This window comes from Atractosteus spatula, chromosome 14 (assembly GCF_055471065.1).
Source record: "Atractosteus spatula isolate fAtrSpa1 chromosome 14, fAtrSpa1.hap1, whole genome shotgun sequence".
NCBI classification, from domain to species: Eukaryota; Metazoa; Chordata; class Actinopteri; order Semionotiformes; family Lepisosteidae; genus Atractosteus; species Atractosteus spatula.
This window is the reverse complement of record NC_142719.1, coordinates 1,675,552-1,687,828: the sequence shown is the minus strand read 5'-3', so window position 1 is coordinate 1,687,828 and position 12,277 is coordinate 1,675,552. Positions and strand designations below refer to the sequence as shown.

The window sequence follows — 12,277 nt, the reverse complement described above, 5'->3', positions numbered from 1 at the left end:
GGTGCTGATTTATGAAGATCCAGGGGATCTCACAACCAGGGGACCTGAGCTGTGGTCTCTCTGCTCTAAATGTTCAGGCACACAGAAGTAACAGTTTCCTTTTCCATACCAGATTGTATTTGTCCTTGGGGTAACTGGTTTAATTTTCTAACTTGCAAATTAAGAGACTACTATGTCTAAGAATACAGGCACATTTCAATCAGTTGGTTATTGCATGATGAGATCAACAAAAAGCTCAAGAAGAATGTTGCAGTTCAGAACATTTATGCTTTTACCTCCGGGCGCCTGCTCCCTGCCGAGTCAACTAATCAGCTCATTTCAGCACATTTTAAGCCTGTGCGTTCTGAGATGTCACCTGTGGTGAAGACGTATTCTGCAGTTAGACGGGATTCATTGCTCATCCCACCTGCATTGTTTCTCTCTCCAGCAATGTCACAGTTACCCAATATATGAGTGAGTTTGTCTTGTTAAACAGTGTCTGAGTAAATAAATGCCATGTGCACTCATGGCTGTCCCCTCAGGTCAGTCTTTCACATGTGGATTGCTAGTTAATAGCCCCACAGATGTAATGCCTGTTGGAAGTGTGTGTGGGGGGGTGTATCTGAGCTATAACGAGAAGCTCTGCAAAATACATCACTCAGGATGCACATGTCCACCTAATCCGGCATCTGGCGGGACTGCTTTTCAGGGACAGGGAAATGTCTGTCCCAGGCCTGAACCCCAGCTGTCCCACTGGGGTTGGAAACTCCTCTTCTGGCATCCCCCTGGGACTCGATCCCAGGTCTTCCGATCAAGTTCAATGGACATGTCCTGCCGGAGGTAAAATTCCTCAGTTACTGCCTTCTCCTCAGAAAACAGAGCCTCTTGCAGAGGTCTGATGCACAGCCTCTCAGCACACAGCACCGATTCTCAAAATGGAGCTGATCTCAGGCATCTGGAGCGGATGGTCATATAGAAGACTGATATCTGCACATAGTGGCTCTGCATATAAATTTAACTGTTACTCCATTTTTGTGTCTGTGCTCATTTCAATAGGATATGCCCTCCTAATGATCTATGTTTTATAAGAACATTTGATTAAGTATAAACTGAATATGACAATATTGTATGAACTCTCCAATTGCAGTTTTTTCTCCTCCCAACACCCCTCATGTACTTCCAACCCCTGGGAGGATATTTGTTGCATATAATATGCTGAATATTTGGTTAAAGGACATGAATGGATAAGGGGAAGGGATCTGGTATTTCAGATTACCTGGAATAATCTTAGTTTTTGAATGTAGAAAATCTGTGTAATGGAAACTCTGTTTCATGGGGTTACATTTAATACTACAATGGTGAGCTAGGCCTCTGTCTACATGTGGTTTGTCTGGAGGCAGTGTAACTGGAGTATAGCTCTGCTGAATATGTCAGGAATATTGAGGCCATGCGGTCTGCATTCTTTGTCCTGGAACCTCTGGTCCAGTTTGATCGCCGCTGACTTCCTCCCTCTGGCCATGCACTTCCTCCTGGTGCTGGGTGCTGAGCTCTGCAGGAGAATGATGGGAGAGTGGGGGGGCTAGGGAAGTGAATGAAATACATTTTACCGGATGATCATTTGCTCTGGTCAAATTGTCACCTTTCATTTGGGCTCTCTAAGAGCCGTGATGTGATGTCGCTATATTGTGAAGTGTGCTCTTTCTAGTCTGTGGATTATCTTTCCATATTTGTACCTCTAAGTGGATTTCTAAATAAATCTCCCATGAAAAGCTAATTATATTAAACCTTTACCTCCAGTTAGTCCTAAACCCTATCACTTTTCACACTTCTGGAGCGCTGAAAATGTTACTGTCAGAATTGTGAACCTCAGTAATTAGCCAATTACATGGGAGTTTTTAGCTGAAATCTGGGATGGCAGCAGCCATGTTCTCCTTCCTTTGGAGCTCCACCTTCAGGTCTTCTGTGATGTCACTTCCTGTAAAGATACACATATCTCAGTGAGCCCCACTCTCTTGCTCACACTTGTCTGTCTGCCTCTTCCCTCCAGCTCATCTCCACCTGCGCAGCTCCCTCTTGATCACTTCCTCACTTTGCAGGGGGTCCTGACTTCCTTGTCCTACAACAAGGGTGTTGACCCTCAATGAAGCATGGTCAGCCTGCCTGACTCCTCACCACACAGCGTGTGCTATTAGTGAGTTATTTTTTCTTGGTGCAATCTGAGTGTTGCAAACTGACTGGGGTCCATAAGAGCCTCTAAAGGAGCCCTGTGTGTCTGGCAGTGTCTCTTCGTCTGGGGACACTGCTCCCTCCCCCTCAGTTTTCTTTTCAGTGTTTTTATTCTTCTGCTCTCCTCGGCTGTTTTGGATTTTGGTAGCTGTAACCAAAAAATTCCTGCATGAGGTTTTGCAAATCTGGTTTAAATAAAATGTCACTGCTGTCTGCCAGTGCAGCGATTTCTTCCCTTCTTTCTCTGCTGCATGCCAGAGGGCTTTAATTGTTTTGATTGCTTTGGTTTGCTGGGTGCCGTTTGCCCACTGTATCTTCGGGTGGGCTTTTTTCTCGGGTTCCAGTCCTTCTGCGGCTCAGCTTGTCGGCATGCTCACAAGCGTGTGAGGCGCACACAGTGAAAGTTTTGCACAGTGAAATGTCCCTGTATGAGTGGAATTATTAGCAGTAGGATTAATGATATGGTAATGACATAGTAGGACTAAGTGACATGTCAGATGTTTGTCAGTAACATCAAACCATTAGCACTAGAATAGATGTGTTATTAAACAGGAGCATATAGTCTTCATCAAGCATGTTCATTATGAAAATTAAATTTTACCAACCACTCCAAATTTCCAGCACATCAGAAGACAAAATCATCACCTGAAAACTAGGTTATCTGAACCATACATCTAATACCATTAGAAAAAATATATAGTGGTAACTCAAAAGAACCTACAAAACTCTTGAAATTATTTTTGAAACTCTTAGTCTATTTTATTTATAAATAGTTAGTTCTTGCATTTTGAAAGTGCATTAAAGAAGGGAAAGCCATGGTTTTGTACTTGTATAGTGTCCCATGAAAGGCAAGCTTGTTGGTTCGCGCCACAGAAAAACAATGGCAGTTTCTCAGAAGAACCTGAACAAATTCACTGTGATGCAAAAAATAAAAGATTTTCAAACCCGCAGATCTGTCCTCTGAGGCTACAGTAGCTTCTGCACTAATTTAAACACCGATTCCCAAATGGGTCGCCTTTCCATTTCTATTGAGAAGCCCGTTTGATCTCGGAAACGCCCATCACGTTTAATCAGTGTGGAAGGATAACTCTGCCTGGGATTTCTCAAGCTCCGTTGCAGGACCCCAGACCCCAGGATAGGTTGAAGAGGAAGAGAGAGTGCACAGACGCTACATGCACAGACCCTGGGACCCCTGAGGCGAATTAGTTTAGGATTTAGAACGCAAAAGACTGCCATGCAATTGATCTTGCTGACCCCTGTACCCAGAGCAGTTGTGCAAACATTTGGCACAGACGGCACAGGGATAATGTTGCCCGGCACTCCTGGAGTATATTAAAGAAAACAGGCCCGGCTGTCATCATGAATAGTAGGTTAAACAAACTCGGAGCAAGGTACATGCCCTCCATTTGGCATAGCTCCTTGACTCGCATCCCCGGCGGGTCTCACTGGAGCCCTACTGGTCGAGACAGATCCGAGCCGCTCTGCCTGGCCCGTGCTGACACCCGGATGAACCCGCACACTTCTGCAAGCCAGCTCCCTGGTGCCTGTTTACGCTCTCGCCTGGCTCCCCCTTCCTTCATTTTTAACTTTTTCCAATAGCAGCCATTCCTTCAAGCACATGGAAACAATTAATCCAGAGCTGCGTCTGCAAACATTTGCTTCTTGTGGATGTTGAAAGTGCGCGTTGTTGCAGTGTGCACGGGGGACCTTTGGAACTGGCCCTCTTTGCGTGTATAATTAGACATCATATTTTGATCACTAAGAAAGTGTGGTGTTTAGCCGTAGACATGAAGTACTTCCCCATCCCCAACCACCCAGTGGTTCAGAAAGTGGTCTTTAGGAAAGCTTTCTTCATATTTATCCTTAACCTGTTAATGAGCTAGAGAAAAACTGAGTTATCAAACTTAGAGATACCCAGTTGTCAATGCACTTAAAGTGCGCGATACTTAAACAAGGCTGTCTGTGGGTGATAAACTGATCAATTCTGGAAGGTTACAGAAAGGTGACTGCTAGTAGCTAATGGATCCAAGGGTCTCATCCAGCCGTTTCTTGAAATAAGCTTCAACCACACAGCTTGTTCCAGACATCCACAATCCCTTTTGTCTTTCTATTCTAGCGTCTGAGTCATTAGTGAATAGTTTCATTTCAGCAAGATATCAAAACCAATAACACAAAAAAAATTGCAGTAAGATTTAACTTCCTTAACTTCCTGACTAGACTGCATGTTGCCTTAGGAGTCTGATCATTTTACCGCTAAGAAAACAAGCGCTTATTTTTTTCTGACCATACCGTATATGAAGCAGCTGCAGAGGAGATCTGGTGTGTTGAGAAACTGCTTCTGTAAAATAAAGGGTTAAAGACGCAGCGGTCACTGAAACTCATTAATCATCTGGTCTTGTGCAAAAAAGTGAGAAAAAATGTTTTATTACTCCTTGTGGTCTGCAAAAGAGCCCTATAAACAGCTCATTTGAGCTCATTCATCCCTGTCAGACACAATTAGGGGTCAATTATGCCATTGTGGAAGCAGCAGGCTCAAGAATAACACTGCTAAACGTGCCCGCCTGCCTGTGTGTTCTGAATGAACTCGTTGTGGCCATCAATGCACAGACCTCCGTTGAGCACTGACCCCTGGGCAGAAAGCCTTTTCGATGAGAAACAGAGCAAAGCCACTTGTCAAGGTCTTCCAATCACCCAGCTATGGTTCCTGGCTTTTCTTTCTACAGCAATTTCACTTTCATTCCTTTTTTCCATGACATACGTCCCGATCTTTAAAATAGAAAAATAAACTTTTGGGGAATAATTGGAAATTAGTATATGAAATAATTTTAAAAACATGATTTTTTTTAACGTCAAAGCCAATCAGAAGGATTACAGAGCTACGCCAGCATCCTTTCGTGTTAAGAATAAGTCACGCTCTTTGCAAATTCATGCACAGCACTTCTCTCTTCATCGTAATTGTCTGACATAAAACATAACTCCAAAAGATACATGGTGAAAGTGACAGCACACTAACTGCTGACTGCAAGACGGCCAATTTGAAATCAAGTTTGTTAAAAAAGTATTTGCCTCTGAATTTAAAGAAATGGTTAAGACAACATACACGCTGCTGTATTGTAAATACGAATATCAGATGATGGAGCACAAAGTTAACTGGTATACACTCTAGCCAAAAGTTGTATTTGATACATCTGATACAAGTTGTATTTGATTTGACCATTATATTTTGTGATAGGCTTGCCATAGATGTGTAAGAAAAGTTCAAAAAGGTATGACTTTTTCCCCTATTTTATAGCAAGCAGCTAACTGGTCCCAGAACTGCATTCAGCCATTCCCTGTAGGATCCCAGATAGTCAATGTACCTACAGTATGAAGATAATCCAGTCACCCACTACTCTTTGTGTATAGACCTTTCTCCCATATTCAGTCCATAAAAAATACGTCTGCCATTAAATTTCTCTTCTAACTGTCTGGTGTCCATTTCAGAGCAGATCCTGAATCTGTCCCTGGTGTTCCCTTTGTACCTTTGCATACGTGTGCTTCAATCACACACCCCCATGGCCTCTTCTGTTTATCCAGATCACACACAAAAACAGCATACTGTAGTATACCAAGGTAAAGGCAAACTAAAATACAGGCTTCACAGCATAAGCATCGCACGGTATGTACATAAGACAAAGGTATGTGTCATAAGACAATAGCAGGTATCACAGCAAAGCAAGGTAAATGCTTGAAATAGAGCATGGCAAAGCTGTGCTGTATAGTGGAATGTTACTGCGGTAATCCTCCGTGTGTCCCAGCAGGTAGATTCTACCTCCAAGTGCTGACATCACCGCTGTCCGCTCTGATCAGTCTCTGCGACTTGAAAGCTCTCTGGCAGGGGAGAACAAGTGTCTGCAGCTGCTCTCAGTGCTGCGGCGAGGAGAAACAGGACTCTTTCCCAGCACCCCCACACTCCCTCCCCCTCGGTCCTCGGGTACTGGCGAGGTACTCTGAAGCGGCAGGCCTGTGGGCACGAGCTGTCCGCTGCCAGGCTTCCCGGAGACCGACTGCTTCCCATTGACTCAGCCCTCATTTCTCCGGCGCAGCAGAAGCTAATTAACCAAGAGCTCAGCAGACAGGGCAGCCAGCCAATCAGACACCGCAGAAACCCAATCGCTTCTGTGAGCAAGCACGGAGAGAGTCGGGCCCTGGGTTACACAACAGCCCTTCTGTATCAACATGTACCCCATCTGCATGCTTAAATGCTATCCAGGGGTGTTGGCAGCTCCTGGAATCTCCTCTAAATTTCTTTGGGTTGTTTTGTAAACTTATCAACTGTTTGCAAACGTATCACCTTTTCCGACCCCAAGGCCCACTGCACAGAAAGTCTGATTGGTCTCGGTACCTCTCTGGGATTGCAACAAGCCACTGTCCACTTGCTGTCCAAGTACAACCCACCACAGTGAAATCACAGAGCCAGATCCTTGAGGCAAAGCAGGGTGAATCAGATTTCTTTCAAACCTCGGAAACAAACCGGTGGTGAAACACAAGGATTCTCCAAAAACAGCACGCAGAGTTTTAGGGGTAAAGGTTGTACCATTGGGAAAGGTTGTACTATTGAGACATTGAAAACTATAACAACAATTCTCCAGAAAACATGGAAAATTATGAAGCGTTTGTCTGAGGGTGTACAGAGGGTGAGTCTTTAACAAGGCCCTGTCTTGTCTTGCAGGTCCAGTGCTCCGTTCTGTGAAGAATGATGAAGACTCTGCTGGTGCCCGTCTGTGTGCTGCTGGCGTGCGGGGGCGTGTCAGGAGGGGGCTATGCCCCCCTGCCCCAGGTCAAGTATGTACAGCCTATGATGAAGGGGCCAGTGGGACCTCCTTTCAGGGAAGGCAAAGGTCAATACCTGGGTGAGTGCTCTCATTCCAACTCCTCAAATCAAACCGAACAGGCTGCTGTCAGTGACCTGGAGAGTTAACGTTTTAGTTAAAGGGGTATCTTTTTAAAAAACAAAACAAAAATAGGATTGTCAATTATTTTTTGCTGTACCTACCCGATTTGGAAACTCCCAACAGATTTCGGAATCTGTGTTTTTCACCCTCGGCTTGCAGCTATGAACCCTGTATCCGCACACAGGAGAGAGTGAGAAATTGCAGGGAGATTAACCTTTGAGTCATAAGAAGTATCTTTTAGGGCCTAACAACCAATGCAAGAAATCTTGCCTATTAAAGCATTAGACATGCAAGGTGTTAAGAGTGGGGAGCTTCATCAGTATGCAGCGTTGGCTGGAAAGGAAGATGTAAAGGTTAATCCTGCCATGAAAGTAGAGAGGAGGAACTCCAAAAGTTTTGCCTGCAGAGCCTCTTCAGGTGTGCAGAAGGCTCAATTTAAGAAGGTTTAACTGCTGAAACATTGTTTCTCCTTTTTATTTTTCAGCATGAAATTAACTTTTTCCTCCTCATGAGACATACAGGTATCTTACAAGGAACATCAGGGATTCCAATTGTCTTCACTCTTCTAATTCCACCTCTTGCTCCTTTAAAGTCAAAGGCAGCTGCTTCACCCTTATTAAAGCAAGCCTGCTCTACGGAGAAGAACAGGAGAATTTAAATGTTAGTGTGGATAGAATTCAGTATACAACTTCTCTGCTGCTGCACCTGTAGTCAGAGGAGCTGAAACTGAAGTTCATCTTTGGGTCACATTGAAGTTAGACTACATTAGATTCAGCATCGGTATATGTGCCATAATTCATCACAGCTTCAGTACCTTGTTCATTTTTGCCTTATTACCATATAGCTCATAGCGAAAGGCTCTCTGGAGCACTGGAGTGTGAATGGATGAATAGCCTTAGAGCATTTGTCCACTGCAGAGTCCGGCGTTTCTGTGCTGTGCTGTACTTCCTGTGCTATGTGCCAGAGCAGTGGGAGTCTTCAGCCATGCAGCAGGGTTAACGATGTGTGCGGCGCAGGCAGTTCTGTGGGGGACAGGCTGCTGTGCTCAACACAGGGGTGATTTATGAGGAGCTCAGTGCATGAGCAGGTGGAAAGAGAGATGGGGGTTTGTGGCGGCTCCCCGGGGGGCAGTATATCAGCGCGCCGTGTCCCTGGTGCGGCGCTGGCACTGGGAGAGGTGCGCAGGGAGAGTCGACAGAGTGATGAGAAACACAGCGCAGACGAACACCGCTCACGCGCACATTCCTCCCTGCGGGAGCGAGCAGGAACAGCATCCAGGCTCTTCGAACATGTTTGTTTTGTGGCCAAAGGGGGAGAGAAAAACATGAAAAGAAAAAAATGTCAAAGCAATGTATGAGAAATATATATAGAATGGAAAGGGGTGAGAGGATAGTTTACTTCTGTTAGTGACAAAATGGGCATTTTAATAACAAGACAGAAAAATCTGAGCATTACATGGCAGAAAATGACTTTTTTCTTGCAGCTTAAGCTCATTTTTCAACCAATTAGCTATTCATTTCTGTCATGCACATGACTCCCCAAAACCTGTTTCCATCCCTTGCATGATTGCCCATTAATAAACCCTTCAAGGTTTAACTATGGTTGGCATCCAAGCAGAAGATTCCACACAGGCTCAAGCTCGGCATCTGGTCATCATTAGCAATGTTTTTCTCTTTTCTTCCTTTATTTCCCCCAAAGGACAGAAATACCATTTTTTTGCAAGCCTGTCACTCTGATGGTCGAGATAACAATTACTGCTTTCTCCGACTCCTCACTCAGTCACGTCACCTTATTTGCCCTGGATTGGCGGATTTGTCTTCACCAGAAAGGCGTCTTCCCGAAAAACTCGATTGCTCCCCAGAGCAATGTGTGCTTAGTAATATCAGTCATTTAGAACAGCAAGGAAAGGGCCCAGATTGCTATAAAACACACAAACAATTCTTCTCCCAAAGCAAACACACACCAAAGACACTGTGGTGAAAGCCCGGGAACACTCTCAAGGGACCTGGAAAGTGAAGTCTATCAGACCGATGACGTTCTCACTGCCCACGCACTACAGGAATCTTGTTGACTGATAGGCCGCGCTGCGATTGTTCTGAACTGTAGCACAGATATAGCACATGCAGTAGGATCTGGGGTTCATATGGAGAATATCAGCACTACTCCTAGTTCTCCTGCTTTTCCTGGCCATTTCAAACATGTCATTCTGAGATCCTGAGTTTTTTTTGCTGTCTCTTCCTTCTCCCTTTGTGTATGTGTTCCCCCACTTCTGTCTTTTATACTGGGTGTCTCGCTGATGGAGGCTCTCAATGATTTACGAAGGAGTTGAATAGGGTAAACCAGAAGTTTCCTTTTGGTTTCACGCATCTCAGGCCACCTCCAGCTCTGAGAACACCATTGCTTCTAGATCCTGAGACACTTCAGTAGCCGTAACAATAGGACAAGAACAATCGATAAGGAAAATGCAGGAAGCTGGCTGACAGCACATACGGGGCTCTGTTGCAAGTGCACTTTCAGTTTCAAGCCTTTGCCAACAGTTTAGAAATGTAGAAGGTGCTAAAATATTGCTAACCAAGGTTACTGTACACAGGGAAGGAGCAGAAAATGCAGCAGAGTTCAGAAAGAGGAAGCTATGAGATTAAATCTGGCCTGTGGTCAGGTTATGTTTTTGTTGCATTAAGCCTAATGTTTTGGGTATGCGGCCAATCTGGACACCTGAACACATTTTCTACAGAAGATAGCCCAGAAATCTGTTAAACAAGATATGCCAATTACAGTATATTAAGGAACTTTGTTTTTAATTGTCTTCTATGTAGTCTCCAGCTAGGAACGGGTTTGTTTTTCTCTCCATTGAGATCTGGACCAGGATCTGCGAGGAACAGTCTGATGCGTGACATCCGCCTGCCGCCACGCTCTCCGCAGTGGCGGAGGGAATGAATTGACCGGGGAGTCAATCGGCGCTCATTTCGGGCGCTGTCAGCCCCTTGCACACACTCACTGCCCCACAGTGCTCTAGTCAGGCCGGTCTGCCTCCGGGTCAGGCCGTCTCTGCGGGGCGGGTTATACAACAAACACCCTTGCATCAGGGTGCCCAGCTTGTGGCACTGGGAGCCAGTTTCTGAAACGAAGTGAGACAAGTACAGGCGGCACTAAAGAAGCCGGGGAGGACTCCCCACCTCCAGATCCACATTCCCGCTGGGGTGGTTTAGGAAAAGCAGCATGAAAGCAGAGGCCAGAGCCTGAGATGCCCTCTGCTCCTGTGACGGAGAGAGCCGAGAGCTGTGGTTTTCTCCAGGGAGGAGCTTTTCGAAAAGCACCACTCGTGTTGCTCTCCGAACGGACTCACACCAGCTGCCGTGTGGCTAACTCCATGACGGGGGAAGGAAGCCCTTCCTTTGTAGAGCATCACTGCGACTCGGAGGCTTTGAAAAAAGAAAAAGAATCTTTTTTTTTTAGCAGCAAACAGCACTCCTGTTAGGATTAATGGTTTGAAAGCAGGGCACCTTACACCTGAAGAAGGCTCCACGGCCGAAACGTTGTGTTTTCTTTCTTCTCTTTTCAGCATGGAATAAACCTATTACTTATTTTTCTTTTTATTTGGATTTTGGACTCCTGACGTGCTCAGCGCTGTGTGGGAAAGTAAGAATCAAACATCTGTCTGCAAGATAATTCTGAATTCTCCTGTGCAGTTATTGTACCGGCCTGTTGCCGGCACTCCATGCACATGTGAACTCGTGTGCTTAAATACCGTACAGCAAAGAGACTAGGCTGTACAGTTCTGTAACTCGCACCATTTTCACGTTTCCATCCCCACCTACTGGGCAAAAGGCTGCATTGCACGACCATGTAAAAACCTACAGCTGAACATACAATAACTATTTTGTCATTCTTTTATTTCTTAGAGTTAGAATGAAATGCTAACACACAAAATACTGTAAATACAGTACTGAGCCTTCAGACAGAGAACAGTCAATCCATCATCCTCAGTGTACAGTAGTACTTTTTTATGTTCAAGGAGCTGTGAGGCTCCAGCATCTTGGGTTTTACTTTCTCTTAACTCGCTCTACTTTCAAAGACATGGCCTCCCATGAGCAGCACTGTGGTCTCCACTGTTTCAGTCCACTTGCATTCTCCTGTACTTCGCTCCTCTGTTGTCAGCTCAGTTGTAGGACAGATCTTTCTTGTGTAAGTCAACGAAGTAAAGTTTTTTTTTTCTCGGGCGAGTCCAGCGCCTCTGCTGGCTCTGCGGCCAAGCGGTGACTGCAGAGAGCGCGACCCCGCGGCCGGGCGAGGGCTGCGGCGCGCACACGTGGTCGAAACGTGTGCCGTCGCTGCCGGGTGTGAGGGCGGCGCTCGGCCCTTCCCACGAGGAGAGGCGGGGGGTTTCCACAGGCCCGGGTATCGTTCCTGCGCAAAACCCGCACACGCCGCGCTGTTGCCCCCCCACGGCACTCTGTACACCCTCAGACACCACGCTGACAGGGGAGCTGGGAGCGTCTCGGCTCCCCAGCTCTGCGCTTGATATTTCCGGGGGGAGGAATCCGTCGCAGGCAACGTGAAGCCAGCTGCCAGGCAGTGAGAGGCTTCCCATTAAAAACAGCTCTGGCGTCAAATGCAAATAGTGCAAATGGGGCCTGCTGATCAAGTGGCAGTCCCCATACTCAAGCGGCCAAGTATGTCGGAAGCAGTCGAATGGCATCTTTACAACATTTTTTGTTTTGAAAAGACGAGCAGTGTGGCTTTTGTATCTAGATGTCTGCCGGGGACCTAACCGAAGTACAGCCTTTTCTGACTAACAGCAGAAAAGGTGCCCTGCTTTCAAACCATCAATCCTAACGGGCATGCTGTTTGCTGCTTAGGCAGCCCGCAGACGCAGACGAGCTTTTAACGACGAAGGTACAAGAAGAAACAGATACAAAGCAGATACAGACGAACCTAGCAGGTACAAGAGGAAAAGTGCAGAAAAATGGCGAAACGGCCTTGCATGCACCTGGAAGAGCAACACCAGAGCCACGCCAAACGACCGGACCGAGACTTATCTGGACGTATCTATCGCTTTTGTTTTTGCCACCTGTTTTCTTTTTTAATTATTCTGAGAACAGAATGGTCCTGCAGCTTCTATATTCTATTAATTTTAC

At 45.8% G+C, this 12,277-nt stretch overlaps 1 protein-coding gene across 1 annotated transcript in view; it reads left to right on the top strand.

Annotated features, from left to right (window-relative positions):
• The window catches only part of col8a2 (collagen, type VIII, alpha 2), a 54,145-nt gene that overhangs the window by 30,958 nt on the left and 10,910 nt on the right, over nt 1–12,277 (top strand). Inside the window, exon 2 of the mRNA XM_088931758.1 lies at nt 6,917–7,097. Coding sequence (XP_088787884.1) covers nt 6,941–7,097 — 157 coding nt within the window. The 5' untranslated portion in view covers nt 6,917–6,940. The remainder of the gene's footprint in view (nt 1–6,916; nt 7,098–12,277) is intronic.